Source organism: Vespa mandarinia, chromosome 15, assembly GCF_050613455.1.
Source record: "Vespa mandarinia isolate Hongniang chromosome 15, ASM5061345v1, whole genome shotgun sequence".
NCBI classification, from domain to species: domain Eukaryota; kingdom Metazoa; phylum Arthropoda; class Insecta; order Hymenoptera; family Vespidae; genus Vespa; species Vespa mandarinia.
In genome coordinates, this window is record NC_140824.1 from 4,949,335 (window position 1) to 4,970,159 (window position 20,825).

Sequence of the window (20,825 nt, forward strand, 5' to 3'; positions counted from 1 at the left end):
TATGTGTGCATTCGTGTACAATAAATACCGTTTAACTTTTAAATAGTTTTATATTAAAAATCAAGAAATATTTCTTTATTTCTATGTACAGAGAGATGGCAAGATTTTTCTTATCTCTCTTTGCTGCTTTTTAAGCTTTAACAAAAAAATAATTATCATTTTCAGTATTACATATTGCGCCTGATTGTCGTCGAGATATTACAAAAAAAATGGGAATAAAAATCTAATACTAACGATTAGATTATCTTATTTATTTAATGATCATTGGCCTATATACAGAAAAAACAGGTATTTCGATTACTCTCCGAGCAACCATAAAAATGTTTTGCGATTGTTACCTGTTCTAACAAATAATGATGAGTAGTTACTAATGTAATCTCATAAATATATTACTCATAAATATCCTCTCTATCTGCAACATAACGCACTATATGTCCAGGCGTCAATAATTTTTCTGCATCCATATCGGGAATCTCAAATCCAAATTCATCTTCTACAGCCATAATAACCTCTACATGATCCAAGGAGTCAAGGCCCAAGTCATTTATAAAATGAGATTCCAAGCATAACTGTAATGCAGTGATACAGGTTAAAAAATTCTACTAAATATAATATTTATAGTTAAGCATGCAGATATTAATTATGCACAACTGACATGTAAAATAAATAAAATACTGCTTTATTTTTTCACACGATCTTCGTTGTAATCATTCTGTCAATAAATACGATACCTTTACATTCTATATAAAATATATATATATATATATATATATATATATATATATATAAACATGAAACTTATATATACATGTCAGTGATGCACAAGCACCACGACTCAAGCGAGGTGTTAGCCAATTGTCTTTCCCAGGAAGCTATCTTTTAAGATATTTCTATAAATGCATCATTAATGGTTCTAATAAAAAGCATATAGTAGAAAAGTATATATATTATACCACTTGGTAATTTCAATTTATCATTGAAACCATGATATTCATTCACAGAAATATCCTTTAAGTAAAAAAATTTTAATCATTACTTCTTATAGCAGACAGATACCTTCTTGGGATCAATTTTATCGTACAAATTGAGTAATAAAAGCACCCGCTGACGAATTATATCGAGTGTTAATGGAGGCTTGGAGCTGTAGAGGCGCACCTGCTTGACTCGTAGCTCTTCTATATCCTGCAAAATAATGTCTTTTTACAGAATAATATATTTTACAACCTTATCCGCAGTAACTTTGTCATAGGCACGAACTACTTTTAATACACGTTCTTCGATATCCTTCGTCGTTGGCTTTGTTTTATATGTACGAACAAATCCAATCTTAACCTAAATATATTAAACAATTCAATTGTATAACCAAATTATCCTTAAATTCAAAGGATACTATTTTCTAGATTTTTGAATAGATTAACAAACCGTTGTTCTCCTTTATGGATCAGATTTTATTAACTTAACTTATGAAGAATATAATTCAAAACACTCAAAAAGAAAAACGTAAAATAATTTTATTCATGAATCGAGAAATCATTTATTATACGTACAAAGTATATGACACATGTAAAATGATATCTGATTTTTGAAATTTTTTTAAAACCATATGATTCTTACCCAGGGCAAAAGGATAATGTCTAAAACAATTATAATGTTTCACGACAGGTATATCGTAAAAAAAAAAAGAAGTTCAAAATTTTAAGTTACATAATATATGTATTAAAAAACGTATCGGATCGAATTAGACGAAAAGTTCATAGATTTTGTACAGTTGTTACGAGTGTTTACCTGCGATATATGTGGTACGACATTTTGTCTTGATCGATTAAGGAATTTTTCATAACACGTAAGTTGTCCGCTAACTCCACATAAATGTAATCGAGCGACTGAATTCCTTAAGACACCGGTATTTCTCGATAAAAGACGTGCAATAGTATAAGACGCCATTTTCCTATTCGATGAATGAGAGATAACCGGGCTCTACGAAATTTATCTACAGTCAAAGATCAAATATAAAAGTGATATGCAACGACGAAGAAAATTTGATTCAGCGCGCTATCTAGCGGTACATGTGAAAAACCATAATCGATTGAAATGTAGGTAACTGTGTATATTTTTCGAACTACGTAATTCAAAGTAAAAAATTATGCGACCGATCGATATTTTGTAATTTAATACGATTCAAATTTTATACGATTTATCTATATAATTATTTGTATTTGTACTATTGATAATTATAAAGTTGAGTACACGCATTGGGAAATTAATTGATAAAGATTAGATCTGTGCATTACAAAGATGTAAAAATTCATTCAACTAAGATCTGTAGTGAGTAATGGCGGTATAAAATTGATATGTCGCTTAAATATGTAAAATTCGTGAAATCTTGTTTAATGTTTAAAGTCAATTACAAATATTTTATTTCCAATAATTACAAATCAGTTTTATGTACGTAGGAATTATAAGAGCACGATTCGTCCTTGTACTATATATTTCTTGTACTTATAAGCAGACAAATCTCTCTAAAAACATTTTGACAATCAAATTTATTGATTTTCAAATACAAATTTGATAAAACTTGTCAAATTATTTATCCGTAATATATTAAAGAATTTATCACTTTAATGGAAAAGAAACTTTATAAAAAAATACTTTCTCCTAAAAAATCATGATTCTTGGGTAACAATTATAAGTTATACATCAAAAACACAGTCATTCCTTAGAATGAAAACATTTTTAAATACACATTTGGAAGCCATATGCCGATGACGTATAAACAAACAAGCAATGAATCGTATACATTTATATATACATACATATATATATATATATATATATATATATATATATATATATACATACATACATACATACATATATATATATATATGTATATATATATATATATATATGTATATATATATATATATATATATATATATTATGAAATAATTAAAACTATTGTACATTTTCCTTTTTTTACTCTGAGACATGAAAATGAAAATCAATTTATAATCGATAATAAATAATAATAAATGAACTTATAAAAATAAGCAAAAAAAATTAAATATTTTAATAAATATTTTTTATGGTGGTTTTACCACTAAAACGAAAAGTATCAATCCGTATATATTAGATGATTGTTTAAAATGTTATCTCTTTAACATAATACATAATTATTGTATAATGGTTCTGGTCTCATTAGTAAATCAATGTGATAGATAATTTTATGTGTTTACACATATATATCTGTTGTATTCTTGGGTTATTTAAATAAAATAAGTTTAGAAACGAAAATACGTTCAGCAGAATACGCATTCTCCCTCTCTCCTAAAAGACTATGCAACAAAATCTACCACCTGTCTTAAGTAATACTGAATTTCGCTTTAAAAAAAATACTTATCTATAATACAATACGCGTTAGAAAAAGGAACACTCTCTTGATATTTTTTGATGAATTTTGGAATAACGAGACGTGTTAGAAAAATTAATATGAACAATTGCGTAGAAAAAATGTCCTGGGATTATTCACAAAATGACATTTCAAGTTTTTAATATATAGAATACGTCATTTTCTATTTATGGGTAAGTAAAGAGGCACATTAATTAAGAGTTAACAATCGTTTGTATTTTTAACGCAACGAATAGTTTGGATAATATTATGTGTATAATGAATACAAGATGGAATTATGTGAGAATACGGGACTGAACTTTGCATTAATATCTAATTATTTTTAAATAATTTTATACGCGAGAAATTTTTCTATTTTCTTTCAATTTCGCATAACTTTTCTTAATAAAATTTTTCTATATCTTATACGCGGCTTCGGGAAAAAAAAGCAAAAAAAGAAAACAAAAAAAAAGATGAATAAAAATAAAAGAAAAGAGAAACGAAAAAAAATAGAAACTCCAGGAATACTTTTCATCCTTCGAGACTAAACGGGCAAAAAAGAAAATAGCGTTCGTGTCTCTACTACTTATTCACAACTTTTATAATTTATTTCAATTATTTTTTCAAAAAGTAATTACTTACAAAATAAAAATGCAGAAAATATTCAAAGTTCGTACCGTGCTCTCAATATTATCTTCATCCATTATTACATGCTTTTTTATCACCACATTAGTGCAATGTTTTTTTTTTGTTTTGTTTTGTTTTCATACTCGGCAATAAGACAAAATTCATAGCATTTGTTATTTTTAAACGGTATTGGTAGAAACCATTCGTGATTCGTGACCAAGTCAATGCGAAATAAATTTTGTATTATTACCTTGTCATATTCGTTGAAATATCTCATGCTATCTATCAATGTCTTTTTTTCTTTTTTCACTTTTTTACTTTCTTTCTTTTTTATTTTTTTGTTTTTATTTTTTTTTATTTATTTATTTATTTATTTTTTTTTTTTTATTTTTTTTTTATTTTTTTTTTTTTTTAATTCTTTTTTTTTGTTCAAGTGATAGATGCACGGAAATTTCAATTCCCTTCACTTCTCAATATTTTTTATAACATGAATGACCCCAGTATGCTTCTAGGCCCCATAAAAAAGCAAATTGGGGCACGAGAAAAATGTTTATCACATTACCTATATTTTTAACTTTGTATATTTTGACCATGAATACAATAACATTTTAATATATGACCCAAATCATAGAGATATTATTTTCTTCAGTTCTTTTAAAAAGTATTATTTGTTTCATGGAAATTAATACACATCGATTGTTCTCTATAAATAAATTAAATAATATTATTAGGTAATAAGACATTTTTCCATTCATGATAATGAGAAAGCTAAGGAATCATTTGAAATTGTAAGGTTAGTATGCATAATCGAGTGACAGTTGATCCATGGGTTACCTTCATGTTCTATGCTTCGTCTAAGCAAACCCATGAATCATCTATTTCTCCCAGATCTGCATATTGACCTAGAGAATGGCCGCATTTCATCTCAGAATTTATGAATTTTAATTTATTATTTCTACAATTTTCTTATGATCATAAACCAAATACAAAGTATTTGATAATTGTGTATCAGAATGAAAGGGGTCTCCCTCAATCACACGAAAGTAAAAAGTTCATATGTACTGGAATCTTCCATTCCTTCGTTACTTTGACAAAAGTGTGTGTATGTATGTATGTATGTATGTATGTATGTATGTATGTATGTATGTATGTATGTATGTATGTATGTATGTATGTATGTATGTATGTATGTATGTATGTATGTATGTATGTATGTATGTATGTATGTATGTATGTATGTATGTATGTATGTATGTATGTATATATGTATGTATGTATGTATGTATGTATGTATGTATGTATGTATGTATGTATGTATGTATGTATGTATGTATGTATGTATGTATGTATGTATGTATGTATGTATGTATGTATGTATGTATGTATGTATGTATGTATGTACGTATGTATGTATATATATATATATATGTATGTATATATATAGTATGTACATACATATGTACATACATACATACATACATACATACATACGTACATACATACATACATACATACATACATACGTACATACATACATACATACATACATACATACATACATCATACATATATACATACATCATACATACATACATACATACATACATCATACATACATACATACATCATACATACATACATACATACAACATACATCATACATACATACATACATACATACATACATACATACATACATACATACATACATACATACATACATACATACATACATACATACGTACGTATATACATACATATATATATATATATTTTTCTTGTGGATAAAAAAAATTGGGAGAAGAAAAAAGAAAAATAGACAAAAAGAAACAAAAAAAAAAAAGAAAGCATTAAATTTAAGGATTGACTATAAATAATATCTTATCATACCTTTTTATCGCATAAAAAGGATAATATTATCATACCTCTAAACACACGAAGAACACTTGCTATACAAATAATTAATATCCAAACAAAAAATATTTTCATGAATTATTTGATGCACTAAAACGAACATCAAAAAGCTAACTAAATAAAATAAAATGTACATTTTTTAGTATGTTAACATAAAGTCAATCCAAAAATTTAATGACTATCAATATTTCTAAATATTTCATAGAATTATGTAGCAAGAATACAAGGTTGCAAGATAAGTATCATATGAACCTTCTTAATTATTTTTGGCTACATATCTGGAGTATGACCATTTTAGTTACACGGAGTAAATATTCGATAATTGGATGATGATCGTGGTTCTATCAATCAAATTCATATGATATATTAGAATTTGTTGTTAGAACCAGAATCTTGATCAAGCACCAATAAATATTATTAAATTCATTGTACTGAATGTTGAAACTTGAAGACAAATCTATCGTATGAATGTTTCATGTCCTGACAGTATTTATTTGTTTGAATTGAACATTTTCGAAAATTAAAAATACCGAACAATGTTCATGATCTTTTATACAATATCCCTAATATATATACATATATACATATATATATATATATATATATATATATATATATATATATATATATATCGGAGAAGATTCACAAATAATATGGTCGTCATATAAATTTTGCAATATATCTTCGATCGAAAAAATACAGCAACGGTAAAATTGATCAGATCTATTAGCTTACTCATTCTTCTTTACGCGACAAGAACATTCTTCCTTACGCGATTTCTATTTAGTAAATAATTTATTGGTGCTTGAACATATCTTTATGCATATAAGGCACTGTAAAAGATATAAACTGTATTCTCTTACGGAAAACGCTAGAACAACTGTATGGCAATTGTTGATGTTTCCTAGGAGCAAGACGTGAATATCTGATATCTATAAAAATAATATATATGACATTTATATCATACAATTATGATCGCGATTGTTGGAATCAAAAATTTTCGAGACAAATCATCTTGTTTTACGAACAAAATACTTGTTAAATTTATTCTAGTAACGGAAAAAAAAAGAAAAACAAGTTAGGAGAAAATTGATAAACAACCGATTACGAAATACTATTACATTTACAAGTTTATCAAACACAATGATTATATAAATAAACGATAATTAGTTGACAAATATGATCGTTATTATTTTGACACTACGTTTTGCGTAAATTTGTCATGCTCATACGCGTATTCGTTCAAGAATGAAATATAATGACAGATAGTATGAACTTCTTTTTTTTTTACAATGTATCGCCTCGTTGATTAATTTCACGCGTTAAAATGTTACAACATCAGTTTTCTTTTACAGTGCCTCAAGGCAATATAAATTATCAATCCTACATATTTAATCTTTTAATTTCGGATAATTATTTATCGATATTTCCATCTATAATATTATTTTTGACCTGAATGCTAATGTGTATTCCATCTCCAGACGCACCTTTGTCCTTTTTAGGTTGTGAGTTAGAAGCAGCATTATCAAGCCCTAACTTACTTAACGTGCGTAAAGCTGTTAGTGCTGCTTGATTACGACTTGCGTTCGCTGTTGGGCCATTACCATGGCATACTTGCGGTGGATCTGTGCTCAGTGTTACAAGCGATAGATATTCCTTGTGTATTGATGCACCCTGCAATAAGATATTCAATATTATGTGATATTGTTATTTGAGATTTTACGATAAGCACAATAGAATTTTCATACTTGTTTCGTTACCTTAGGGAAGTCACTAAATTCAACATTGAAATTAAATAATTGCGCTAAATATTTTAACTGATCTTTCGGAGATACTCCGGAATTTTGTTGTTGCCCACGTAATTCCTCGGCGATCACTTGAACGCTAGGTCCATTTCCAACTTTAGATTCTTGACCGCCATCCACCAATAGCAAGCCAGGTACCAGTTGACGTCCGATAGTACCTTAATGAATACAAAGAAAACAATATCTTTTATATACATCACAAAAGATATCAAATATTCTATTAATTTCAAAAAGAAAATTAATAGAATACAATCGATTGTAACTATATAAAAAGACATGACAAAATCGACAAAGTTTAAACGATATTATTTTCAAAAAGATACAAATCTTTTTTACCTCCTACAGGATGACTCTGAGTTTCATTCACTTGATCATCTTCGAGAAAAGTGACTTTTCTTGGTTTGGTCTCGGTATTTTCGGATTCTCCAGTTTTTATAGATGGCTTTGTTGGTTGTGGCTGTGGTTTGCTATATCCTAATTTTGCCAAAAGAGCCTCGGCTGCAGCTCTTTTGGCTAATTTCTTATTAGGACCATATCCGCAAGCAGAGTGTTGTCCTGTCGTTACTTCTATTATAAATTCTCTACGACGCGGTGCGCCCTTTTCCTCTATAAGATTATAAACAGGTTCTCTTTCACGTTTTGCCTGTTGAATTTGAACAAGTCGTGAAACTGGATTAAGTTCATCTACAGCATCAGATTCGGCCCGTGGATCTTGATAAACCTTTATCAAATTTCTTGATTTTTTCTTCGTCGCGGGAGGCTTACGTTTCACATTTGAAAATCGATTTTGAACATTAACGAGTAACGGTGGAAGACGTTTTAATTCTTCTAACATTAATTCTGCTGCACGTTTTTTTGAAACCTAAATAAAATAATTTTTATCATTTATTTTTATAAAACAGTTTAACGTGTTGTACGTCATATACATACTTTTTTTGAAGATCCTTCCCCGACAGTAGACTTATCCCCTACGGTACACTTTGTCACGAATACACGAATATGAGGTTTACCACTTTCGGATACAACTTCGAAACTAACAGGCAGGCCACGTTTTAATGCCGTCTCATGGACTAACGATACTGGACTTTTCAAATCGGCATTTGGATCATCGATTCCAGTTAATATTCCATTTCCATTTGTACAATTACTCGATACCTCTTCCGGCAAAGGTAACTGACGTAATTGTTCTAATGCTCTTTTTGCCGCGTCATGTCGTGCTAATTGCCCTGTCACACCTCGGCCAGTGAACTCTCGTTCGCCAACCTACAAATATCGTATACGCTTTACATACTTTATATACTTGACACATATATGATATGAAAAGAAAAAAGTATGAGAAAAAATAAAAATGATAATCCCTTGTTACAAAGTTCATAAAAATATCGCAATTTTTTTCATTATATATGAATACCTTTAAAGTAACAATATACATTGCTGGGGCTTCAGTGTGGTACCCATGATTAGGGGGCAAACTGGAATGTAGTATACGCGGATAGTTGGTGAAACCATATGTAACTACCGGTTGTAGACCTGTCGGAGGAGCTTGTCTAAAGGTGTAGACTGTAGGTTCTCCTCTTTTCATCGCCAACGCATTTAATTCTACCGTTGCTGGTACGTTTCCTTTAAACGAAGATAAAACAGACGATAAGTTGAAATATATATATATATATATATATATATATATATATATATATATATATATATATATATATAAGTTGAAATATATATATATATATATATATATAAGTTGAAATATATATATATATATAAGTTGAAATATATATATATATATATATATATATACATATGTATATAAAGAGAAAACGCGTAATAAAAAAAATTGACAATAAAATATAATTAGAAAACTTTTATGATCTTTAGAGAATATACAAATATACGACTACCTGAACCAGGTGGACATTTCCCCGAATAACCGATTCTCATTGCTTTTGTAGGTTTTGGTGGAGGCTGTCTATACCAAGTCTTTCTTAAAGCTTCGGCGGCTGCACTGTGCTGAGCCTTCTTTATGCTAGGTCCATCCGCTACGTATTCTTCCTCTCCAAGTTTTAACGTTACAGTGAATCTCTTTTTGTGCGCCGGTCCTTCTTCATTGGTCAGTCTGTATTGATGTTGAATTTTATTAAAACGTGCTAACTCATTTAGCAAGCACATTGGTGTTTTTTCTTTCATGTTTGCCAAAGCTGGATTGTTCACATTGGCATGATTTTGCTGCGATGGACTATGATCCCTGGTTTCTCCGTTACCCTTATTCGTAGATGGTTTAGCTTGTTCCATAATTTGTTGCTGCTGCTGCTGCTGTTGTTGTTGTTGTTGCTGCTGTTGATGCTGCTGCTGATGTTGTTGATGTTGTTGCTGTTGAACATGTTGCTGAACTTGATTCTGTTGATTATTCTGTTGTTGCTGAAATTGCGTCGGTTGAATGTTTGGATTTTGAAGGGTCACGGAGACTGTGTTTGTCTGATCCTTTAAACTAACACTGACCATAGTACCTGGATAAAAGACTAAATATTACAAACAATGATTATCTCATTGAAACAAGAAGTTCTGATGGTTTATTATACTATTTTATGCAATAGCATGTTTCACGTATAGAGGAGTGAATTTCATATAAAGAAGGTAAATAAATAAAAAAGGACACCTTTAAAACCTATATTAAGTTATTATTCAAAGCTTACCGTTGGAATTATGTGCATTCATACTCATCAACATTGGTTGTCTTGGATTTCCATGTGGTGGTCCATGGTGTTGCATGTGATGTAAATGTTGTTGATGGGGGGGCATGGGCAGTATTTGTTGATGTGGATTCCGATGCGGTATTGGATGCTGCGGCTGATGTAAAGGGGCCATACTTGCCTGCTGCATGGGGCGCATTGGTCCTCCCATTCTTTTAAAAATAATATAATTATAAAAATTCAGGAAAATGTAAGGAAATAATGGACAACATTTGGAACTTATTTTATTTCAAAAAATAATAATAAATCATATATAATACAAATTATAATACTCATATAGTTTTTAAATAGAACAAAACAAAACTTTTATCTATTCACTGTAATACCAACCTATTATGATCTCTAAGTTGATTTTGCATTGAATGGTGTTGATGGCGTAACATCTTGTAAAAATCTATAAAAAAAAAAGAAAAAAAGAAAAAAAAAGAAAAAAAAAAAGAAAATAAAAAATATCAAATTATTGCTTTGCCAAATAGGAGTCAAAATAGGATGACACATTAAAGGATGAAGGAACTTGACATAAAAAGAATTTCGAGTAATACACGAAACATTTGAGTAATTAATAGAAATAAAAATTAAACATACTGTATTTGAATGTCAAGGTAAATAAAGTTTAAACGGTGAAATAAAACAATAGAAATATGTTCTTTTTCGAGTCATTTTTAAACCATTAACCGGTATCTCTCTCATTCAACGTGATTGTTCTTAAGTAAGCACCCACAATCGTATGATATAATGGACACGAAAATGATGCTCATAAATCATTCCCATTATTGCAATGACGCTAATCGTTTTAAACGCAATTTAATCTATAAATAAGTCAGTCGATAGACGTTGGGCTTGGCCCGGTTTTAACGAACACGGAAGTATACGATACGAAATTTCTTACCAAATATTTATTCTATTTCACGAAAATGATTTCGCTTGGATTAACAATGAAATATAGGTCGAAACAGACCGTGTTACTTTAGCGAACACTCCCAGGCCCTTTGCACAGCTATTGGCAAACAACAAAGAAAAGTAGTCTGTAGACTAAAATGCGGCCATTTTGATGTGAGACTGTCGACCAACGTTTCCTGACCCTTCATGACTAGAGACCGCCCCGCTTTACTGATTTTTACAATATCGATACTCTCGTTCTCGTCTTGTTCTCTAGAGTCGAACGAGAATTGGAACAAAACGAGATATTTATGAGGAAATAACCAATCACGCGCAAGATATATTCGGCAAAATGGCGTCTTTTCCTAGATTCTAACCTATCACGATACAGTATAGAAAATTTCATTTATTCGCGCTAATAATACGTCTGATAATTACAATTAACATATTCTAATAAAAGTTAACGTCGTTATTACAAAAAAATATTTCCAATCGATAAGTGATTTCTTCTTTTTTCATCTTAAGTAAATAAAAAAAGAAAAAAGAAAAAAAAAGGAAAAATTTTATAAAATGCAATTTATCGATTCAAATTCCCTTATCATTCCAAATAAATTTGAAGTTTTATATATAATGTTTCATTTAAATCCTCGTATTATCGATACTTCTATTTACATTGTTATCTATCGCAAAGACTGTGTACTAATAATTTTTGCGTTACATCAAAGTAAATATCTGTATGATCAAAGTAAAAAGAAAATCACAGAAAGTTTAAAATTTTCTAAATTATTTAAGTAATTATTTCAATGATATTCATTTAGTGATATATCATAGAAATTTAGTTGACATTTTAAAAACTAATATATTTATGCTTTTTTAATCATCATTCTTTCTATCGTGCCATTTAGAACTATTATTATGGTAAGAACAAATGCATTCTTCGAACTTCTTTCTGTATTGTTCTTTTTTTTTATATTCTATTTTATAAACTTCAATGTATATTCAAAGTTTCTTTCTTTCGAAAATAATATGAAATAGTACAAAAAAAAACATTGAAAAAGGTCATACTTCATCTGTGTGACCATATACATATATATACATGTATATATGTATACATATATATATATATATGTGTTTGTATATATATTGCGTGTAATTGTACGTAGAAGAGGAAATCGATATAATCAAAATCAAGCTTTACGTTCTTCTGTTTATTCTTTTTTTTAAGCTTGTGTTCACCATTTTTTCTAAAATATAAACGTAAAAATGGAACGATCATTTCATATTTATCTTATGTATGTATATCTATATACATATGCAATTATGTTACATCATACTGTAAAACATACAATCTTTTAAATGTCATGAAAAAAAAAAAGAAAGAAAAAACAATAACAAGCTTTCAATACATAGACAGACTTTTTTAAAAACTTAATTGGAAAAAAATATATATATGAATGAAATCAATCTGGATGCAATGTAATAGGCACGTCAGTGCATTGAATGCAATATGACAGTAATATTAATTCTGCCAAAAAGTAATATACTTTTTAATATTGCATTCAATTCTCATTATGTTGCTTGAAGCGTAAACGCTTTGTAATTCCAAGTTTAATGAATACAATGTTCATATTTTGTTTAAAGTTTCTTCGCGGTATTGTGTCCCTGTTTTACATTGTTATCGACATAAAAATTAGTGTAGTACATTGTATAAAAAACATTTCTTTCCAATACAGAAGAAAAAATAAAGTATAGGATTGTTTGTTAATTTAAGGAAGGGATATTATTTATCCAAAATATTTATGTATGGTCTAGGAGATTAAAAAATTGTTTAGAAATATAGTTCAGTTACATCAAATCCTAATCTATCTAAATTTTCAATTTTTAAACAAAATATGATTACCTGATTCATTTTAAAAATGCTTAATCAAAAATAGTTTATAACTTTGGCAAAAAATGTTTGTAAAACATAAAATCAATTATGTAATCTACAAATATTTTCTATAGTTATTCAATTAACATATATCTTACAAAATCGCACTTTGTGTTTTATACATTTAATTTTAATACTAAATTGAATATTTTAATACTAAATTCATTTAGTTTGGAGCCAATAAGCGTTTAGCATCATTGTCTTTTAGACTCAGCTAGGCTCCATTATTTACAACTAATCCGTGGAATATTTAAATTTCTCAATCGTTCAATAAATAAAAGTTATTCTATGTAGTTTATAGCTAAATGATTTACAAGTATCAAATCTATGTACATATATCACATAGGACCCCCAAACCAATTCTCAGATTGATTATCTTACTTGAAGTTAAACTTTTTATAAAAGGAAAAGTCGCTAAACGTCGATGATATGTCATATTTTATTTATTTACTTTTTCTTTTATTTTATTCCATAAAAATTCTATTGTTTTTTCGTCCACTTATGAAAAATTTCAAAAATTTTTGGGAAAAGATTAATCGTTCAGATTTAAGTTAATACAAAATAAGATAATCATTCTGACAATGATTCTTTTTTCAATTAACTTACATAATATTTGGTCAAATTTCTATTATTTTATGTAAACTGTGTGTGATTGTGCTATTTTTAATAATTTTCACAAACAATTCACATGAGTAAATTTTCTCTAATCGCATTAAAATGGAAACTATTAATAGAGTAATAAAATCAATAATAATTTAATTACATCATAAATAAGCTCGGACATTTAACGTTTGTCATTAGTTTACTAAATTTGGTAATCATTAAAGTTTTACATGTATATTTACATCTTGCACATAAAGATAATGTAAAAATTTGTACAGTATTAATATATTGTACATATTCAGTTTTTTTACTTACAAAATTTCTCTTATATGAAAGTCAAAACGTCATGATAACATTATTTAATTTTTTTTAAATATTAATAAACATTACACAATTTAAAAAGGATTTTCTATTTTACTTATGATCTTTCATTCGAATGCTTTTGCATTAATAGCAGTTCTATGAAAATGCTTCAATGCAAAGCCAATCGAATATAAATACATTCTTACTTCAATCTTTAATAACGTCAGGCACTGTCAACCCTTTATGGAAAATGTTATAATACATTCCATTTTATAAATCATCTTTTGCTAGATGTAAAACTTATTCTTACAACAGTTTTTACGATAGCTACTCTGTCATATACATCGATGGTTTATACATATAATAAATTTAGGTGAAATAGTTCATTCCAACAAAACATTTTTCTACTTTCCATGATATTTTTAATTTAGCAAATTACATGATAAAATATGTATTAATCTTTGAATACAAAATATACACCTATGAAATCTCTGTTTGTAACAGAAGATATGTATTAAAGAGGAGAAAAGGCATAATAAACAAGAATAATATCAAATTTTCTCTTTATAAATTTACAGAAATTAGATCTCACTTCAACTTCATAACATGAATAATTTATATAACAAAATCTAACACAGTTCTTAAAACTGTGTCATGTTGGAGTTTCTTATGATATAAAATTCTTAATTATGATTTTACTTGAAAAATTATAGATTCAAACATATGAATCGTAATCAGATAATAAATATAACTTTTAGTTATATGATTCTTTTCTGAATTTGATATGGGCTCTAAGGACTGTACAGCTGGTAGAATACCATTATTTGTTTGATTTATGTCATATTTACAATTCTCACAGCAGATAAAAAAGATTTTACTAGATTATTAAATCAGATCACATTTCAAATATTGTACAAATAAGTATTTGTATAATATAATTGATCTTTAGATACTATTATACACCCCAAATTGTCTTGCATGCCTGCATCCAAGACTATAAATTGAAAGTTCATTTTTGAGAGGTGTAGACTGCATTGAGAATTGTAAATTGGAGTATAAAATATAATTAATAAGCCTATTTAAACGAATTGTGTTCGCGTAATTGATAATGTTACTGTACATTGAATTTTTTTATCCGATAATCTATTAAAAGCAAATCATTTAATGTGCATTGTTTTTTTTTCAAATCGATCAGATTTGTCCGATAAGAAATCTTAATGTCTTATTTATAAATTGCGTATATTTCTGTTCGTAATGTTGAAAAATCTGCAAATTCCAACTTTAGGAAAAATTTATTGTCATAATATAAGTTTTTAAGTATATACAGATAACAACAAAAAAACAAATTTTCTACCAACTGAACACTCATAAAATAAAAATATTAATTAAACGATATAAAAGAGTGGTATCTTCTTGGTTAACACCTAAAGTGCATTTATCAATAGAAATTGCTGCTACTGTTCAAGCATTTTGCAATATTTATTTTTGAATATTACTAATCTTCTTCTTCTTTTCTTTTCTTTCCTTTTTTTTGTTTCTTTTTTAAAGTTAAAAGTATGCACAGCATGTGCTTTATACTCTATTGACTTTTTTTTATAAGTCATTTCAAAAAGAGCTTCATGCCTTCTTTAAAACAATCCTTTTTTACAAGACGATTAATGCCTAGCTTATTTTTGTGGCACCATTGTGATTCACCTTGTGATTCACTGTCCAAACGTCTTCTTGTATAGTCTTAAGATATTCTTCTAATAATGTTGCTAAATTACGTCTTTTAAAGCGTAATGATTCTTTAACAATGTCTTTCACAAATGCAAGTCGAATATCCAATGTTCCTTGAATTTGGTGCAGATGCGAAAATAATGTTGCGTGATCTGAAATAAAAAGATAGATTAAATATATGCGTATGCAAACACACACACACACACACACAATTATAATATTGAATTAGGAAGTAATGACCCCAATCTTATCACACATCGCGCTCTCACACACACGTGCACGTGCGCACACACACAGAATAAAAATGAACTTACTTGTTCCCCGTCTTCGTACTTCTTTATAAACAAGTTCTCTGACCGATAAATTGTGTCTTCTTATATCCTCTAATTCTTTTTTCGTAAAGACCTTTTCTTTTTCTATCTTCGGTTCTCGTTTCTCTTCAACGTGATTCGTTAACCTTTCTTCAACTGCACTTTCAATTTTTACACTATTTTCGCTGCTATCATTAGAAGGCAGTCTATTACTTTCCACATTAACAAGATCTATCCTTTCACTTTTAACATCACTTTTCAAGCTGTCAACATTATTAACTACAATTGGTGTTAAAGTAGGTGGACTATCCATATGATTATTAATATGTTCGGCTGAAATAGCCTCAAAAATAGGTATTGTTGGCATTTCCGCAAGTCCGTTCACTAATTTTTCTTGTGAACTTGCACATGGTGTATTTGTTACATGACTTGCATTCATTAAGTTTGGTGAAGTATTTAGTTCAAGATTCGAGAGCACTTGATTTTTGGTTTCATCCATCCAAGGTATTGGAGAACTTGGAGGTGTATTAGCAGGAGAATATGAAGGTCTTCGTACAATTACATCTTTCGGAATAGGGCCTGGTTTTCTTTTATTTGGAGGTGGTCTTGGAACGGGTGTCCCTCCTCCATCGGCTGGTGGTAACGAACGCTTTATACCACCTTTTGATGTAGAAGATGTTGCTCCAACCATATCGATATCTGCTTCATCTACCATCATCCGTTTGTCTATTTTAAAAGGATTACCTACACATACAAAATATAAATATTAATATTATTTAAAAGTGATTAATTAAATAATCTAAATAATAAAATAAATATTTTAAGAGAATTCTGAAATTATTTACCAAACATATGTTGTCTAACAGGTACGCTTTCAATCTCTCTTAAAGGTGGTGTCATCCTTTTTAAATATTCCTGATAATTTCCCATCTGTGCTAAAGGCATCGAATGAACATAGTCATCATCCAATAATTTTGTGTGTAATAATCCAGGTTGCAAAAAATTTGCACGCATTCTCACAACTTGATCCAAAAGTGATTTTCTTGGGACATCAAAAGCATTACGATAGCTCTGTGCACCACGCTGTTGTTGTTGATTTTTTACTAAACCAACTACAAATCCACCAAATTCATTTAATTGATCTCTAAGTCCAGTGAATTTGTCTTGTAATAAAGGATGTGATACCTGTAAAAAATATCTTATTTTAATTTATCATTTTTATTGATATCTAACAGAATCCATATATATGAGATTCCCATATAAATCTCTTACCAAATCTTTTTTTAACGGTGTTCTAGGAATAACTCTAACGCCTTCTGTTATGGTAGTTGTACTAGCATTTGTTAAATTTTTGGTCATATTAGCAGCTGCAACTTGTTTGGAAATAACTTCGTTGCATAATCTATCAAACTCTATTTTAGCTTGATTTTTCAAGCGTTTTAAATAATTTAAAACACTATATGATAGAGAATTATCCATGTTATCAGGTATTAAAGTTTGTGCTAATGGAGTAGGTGCACCCATTCTCGTTAATGCTCTCCTTAACGACTGCAATTAAAAATTCACAGAAAATTTAAATATAAATTCAATTAAATATAAAACTCGATATATAAATCTCCTCTAGTGAATGAAATTGGATATAAAGAAAAAGCAACTTACTGCAGCATAATAAGTAGGCATGGTTCTCATATAATTCTGAAATTGTGTTCTCCATTCGTTTGTTGGTTTTAGCCTATGCACTTTAAATAATTCTTCCAATAACGGTAACAACACAGGATAATTATAAGGCATAACGAATAAATTTACACAAGTTAAGTTTGTGCTTGCTTTCAAATATCCAAAAGGATGGCCAACCTCACTGGACTTATAAGAATTTGCTACAAATACTTGCCAACATATTGTTGGTTGTTTTCTGGCTAAAATGTACTGCGTTAGTGGGCTAGGCTCCAATTCATATTTGTCAAATGGTAGATTTTCTATCACCATTGGTTCTTGACTGGTACAGGTAAACTTGACATTGGGATGTGCAGATCTTGGTGGCAGTGAACTAGCACTTAAGTCTGGCCAAAAACTTTCTGGAATTGGCCAAAAGCCAACTGCAAATCCTTTCTGTGCTGAACGTGGAACATAAATCAATCTTCTACAAGAATGCCATGCTGTGTTTCCTGGTATTGTTGGATTTGTAGAATATTGAGTTCTAGGGCCATTGTTAGTGTTATTTTCATCTTCATTCTCATCTTCATCCTGATGTTGTACCTCATTAGAAAGCGGTGGAGGATCTGGCCCAATCTTTTCAAAATTTATTACTACGCCGGATTGAACTTTTTGTACTAATGAATCAATGCATTGCATCATCATTCTGAAGGATGTTATGCAGTATGAGCGACCTACAATTCATAGATATAATTAATCGCTTTAATACTACTTTTATTATTAATAACGAAAGAAAATAATTTAGCTATTATAATACCTCCGGTTACTTCACACATCGCGTCTATCGGTGATGAATCACTTGCAACTAAACCCGTATCTCGTTCGACGGCCGGTGTTCCCGATAATCTTAACACCAAAGAAAATAGTCTTTGGTCCCATCTAAATGGTTCCTTTGTTAATTCTGATCCAGGTATAGGAGAATGCATTGGCAAAGTAAACTGGTAAAAAAGAAAAAAAAAAAAGATGTTATGTAAAAGTGTAAATACTAATTACAAACCTTAATTCTATAAACTTGGTCATATAAACTTGAGTGTGACCTTTGGATCGACCGCACAATATGAAGATATATTATAGCAACTTACATCTTGATGTACTCCACTATTGGTCGTATATTTTCCACCATCTGTTATAACAACAATTACAGATGGCTCTAAATAAAACGGACATCTTCCTTGACCATACGTATCAATCCCAGTTTGCATCCGATTTATATTTAAAACATCCAAAGCATGTTTTAATGCGGCACCTAAAGTTGTAAGGCCAACACATTGTAAATTTTTCAATTCGTTCATGAACGTCGCCAAATTTTCCTTCCAACCAGCCTAGAACACATAAATACAATTCTATTAGACATGTATTAAATAGATTTCTCGTAGTATAGTATTTAAAAATTTCGCGCGCAAGTACTTCGATAAACAAAAAGAGAGGGCGCTAAAGGCGCTTCCCCGCGGTAAAGCTGTCGCCGCACAGCATGCGGTACCCATAATGCAGCTCTTCCGCAACGGAAGGCGGAAGGTATGGTAGCAAGTGTGTATTTCACGTTATTACTTCCCCACATAGCTATCAATTGTTCTTTCGTATAACAGAAAATGTGAGCGAGGTTATGTTCGTAAGCGAACCTTCATGCGGCATCATCTTATTGTTTAAAGAAATGCGATTACGAAAACCATAACGAGAACATATTCGGCAAAATTGTATGTAGAAGCGCCAGTAGTAGTATGGAATCAGGAGTAGAGAAAGAGAGGGGGGAGAGAGAGAGAGAGTAATATAGGTGGATGAAAGAGAAAGAAGAGGCGAGGGAGGGGGGAATGAGAAAGACAGAGAAATAGGGAACGTTAAGCAAGGAATACGACGTACCTTGATATTCTGGGGCGGATCTTCGAAGGTCAGGAGCATATAACGATCTCCGCGGCTCTCCGGTGATCTTTGTCGTACCTAGAAAAGTATTTCTGATTTACATGCAAAGAATAACAGGAATTTATCGCGAATGTAACACGCTGTTCTTTCTTTATTTCTCTCTCTCTCTCTCACTCTCTCTCTCTCTCTTTCTCTCCCTCTCTCTTTCTCTCTAACACACACAACGACGAAATGACGGAAACACTCGCGACAACTTTACGCCCGGTTAGGAAAGCTGTCTGTCTGGCGTACCTTCACGAAAGTCTCCACTGCGCTCTTGGCTACATCCAAAAGCGTGGGCCGCCCGCCCAAATAAACCCTCTGATTCATGGAGGCCGATGTGTCGATCAAAAAGACTATTATGGTCATCTTCGCGAGGTGAACCCGCTCGTTCTCGAGGTCGTAACTGCGGCCCGAGAGACCTCCCGTAGTTGGAACTAGCTAGCTAGGAGCCCTACGACGGCGTGGCGCATAGCTGCTTCGACCATTGAACGCTTCTGAACACGCTCCGAAAAACTTCTCTTTTATCGTAACGGCGCTCGTTTGCTCTCTTTCGTTCTCTCTCTCTCGCTCTCTCTCTCTCTCTCTCGCTCACTCTCTCGTACTCTATCTCTCCCACTCTCTCTCTCCCCCCTCTCTCTCCCTCCCACCCTTTGTCCCTCTCTCTCTCTCTTTCTCTCTTTCTCTCTCTTTGCTTCTCTCGCGTTGCGTGCTGTTTTCTACACCGATTCGATTTTGCTGCTACGCCGTACGAATCTGCTTCTGGTATTCTCTCAAATATATGTTAGCGGTAGAAGTGCGAAACAGCAGCTGAAATACAAGCACCGGTCGCGGATTGCGAGTTGTGAATCGGACAGGTCTGTCTGCCAGCCTGTCCGCCTGGTCTTGTCTTCCTCATGCTTCCCCCACCCTTACTCTTTCTTTCACCATCTCTCTCATTTGCACACATAAGTTCATCGTAAATCTCTCTCCTTCTAACTCCCC

General features: G+C 30.5%; 3 protein-coding genes across 12 annotated transcripts; all 3 read right to left on the reverse strand.

The window, feature by feature from the left end:
• Nucleotides 1–228: 228 nt before the first annotated feature.
• Nucleotides 229–2,032, reverse strand: ND-ACP (NADH dehydrogenase (ubiquinone) acyl carrier protein). Of its 2 annotated transcripts, none has more exons than XM_035884447.2 (3): nucleotides 1,786–2,032; nucleotides 1,225–1,332; nucleotides 229–569 (listed from the first exon to the last, which is right to left on the reverse strand). In XM_035884447.2, the coding sequence occupies exons 1-3, from the start codon at nucleotides 1,942–1,944 to the stop codon at nucleotides 390–392; spliced, it is 447 nt and encodes a 148-aa protein (XP_035740340.1). In that variant the 5' UTR covers nucleotides 1,945–2,032; the 3' UTR covers nucleotides 229–389. The 2 variants fall into 2 exon arrangements, with proteins under 2 accessions (XP_035740340.1, XP_035740339.1); XM_035884446.2 differs by lacking the exon at nucleotides 1,225–1,332 and adding an exon at nucleotides 1,057–1,182 and having other exon boundaries at nucleotides 231–569; nucleotides 1,786–2,025.
• A 3,744-nt stretch (nucleotides 2,033–5,776) lies between these two features.
• stau (double-stranded RNA-binding protein Staufen) lies at nucleotides 5,777–11,603 on the reverse strand. Of its 9 annotated transcripts, none has more exons than XM_035884460.2 (9): nucleotides 11,446–11,603; nucleotides 10,818–10,881; nucleotides 10,431–10,639; nucleotides 9,636–10,256; nucleotides 9,146–9,354; nucleotides 8,665–8,997; nucleotides 8,071–8,596; nucleotides 7,678–7,892; nucleotides 5,777–7,603 (listed from the first exon to the last, which is right to left on the reverse strand). In XM_035884460.2, exons 2-9 carry the CDS (start codon nucleotides 10,868–10,870, stop codon nucleotides 7,343–7,345), a joined length of 2,427 nt encoding a protein of 808 aa, XP_035740353.1. In that variant the 5' UTR covers nucleotides 10,871–10,881; nucleotides 11,446–11,603; the 3' UTR covers nucleotides 5,777–7,342. The 9 variants fall into 9 exon arrangements, 7 of the variants coding, with proteins under 7 accessions (XP_035740353.1, XP_035740354.1, XP_035740352.1 ...); XM_035884461.2 differs by having other exon boundaries at nucleotides 9,639–10,256; nucleotides 11,377–11,593; XM_035884459.2 differs by having other exon boundaries at nucleotides 11,377–11,593.
• A 1,112-nt stretch (nucleotides 11,604–12,715) lies between these two features.
• Nucleotides 12,716–20,475, reverse strand: IntS6 (integrator complex subunit 6). The gene is made up of 9 exons (XM_035884469.2): nucleotides 20,094–20,475; nucleotides 19,803–19,880; nucleotides 19,028–19,267; nucleotides 18,703–18,883; nucleotides 17,892–18,619; nucleotides 17,505–17,780; nucleotides 17,078–17,417; nucleotides 16,236–16,976; nucleotides 12,716–16,073 (listed from the first exon to the last, which is right to left on the reverse strand). Exons 1-9 carry the CDS (start codon nucleotides 20,208–20,210, stop codon nucleotides 15,865–15,867), a joined length of 2,910 nt encoding a protein of 969 aa, XP_035740362.1. The 5' UTR covers nucleotides 20,211–20,475; the 3' UTR covers nucleotides 12,716–15,864.
• Between the last annotated feature and the right edge of the window lie 350 nt (nucleotides 20,476–20,825).

What these genes read in the sequence shown, in the direction of transcription:
- stau (XM_035884460.2), bottom strand. Translation starts at nt 10,870, where the DNA reads ATGTTACGCCATCAACACCATTCAATGCAAAATCAACTTAGAGATCAT. An exon ending in ATGTCCACCTGGTTCAGGTA is followed by an intron (nt 9,355 to 9,635) that starts GTCGTATATTTG and finishes CTTCGTTTAAAG; the next exon opens with GAAACGTACCAGCAACGGTA. An exon ending in TCCCTAAGGTAACGAAACAA is followed by an intron (nt 7,604 to 7,677) that starts GTATGAAAATTC and finishes ATCTTATTGCAG; the next exon opens with GGTGCATCAATACACAAGGA.
- IntS6 (XM_035884469.2), bottom strand. Translation starts at nt 20,210, where the DNA reads ATGACCATAATAGTCTTTTTGATCGACACATCGGCCTCCATGAATCAG. An exon ending in TGCCTACTTATTATGCTGCA is followed by an intron (nt 17,781 to 17,891) that starts GTAAGTTGCTTT and finishes TTTTAATTGCAG; the next exon opens with TCGTTAAGGAGAGCATTAAC. An exon ending in CACCGTTAAAAAAAGATTTG is followed by an intron (nt 17,418 to 17,504) that starts GTAAGAGATTTA and finishes TATTTTTTACAG; the next exon opens with GTATCACATCCTTTATTACA.
- ND-ACP (XM_035884446.2), bottom strand. Translation starts at nt 1,944, where the DNA reads ATGGCGTCTTATACTATTGCACGTCTTTTATCGAGAAATACCGGTGTC. An exon ending in TCGTACCACATATATCGCAG is followed by an intron (nt 1,183 to 1,785) that starts GTAAACACTCGT and finishes ATTATTTTGCAG; the next exon opens with GATATAGAAGAGCTACGAGT. An exon ending in ATAAAATTGATCCCAAGAAG is followed by an intron (nt 570 to 1,056) that starts GTATCTGTCTGC and finishes ACTGCATTACAG; the next exon opens with TTATGCTTGGAATCTCATTT.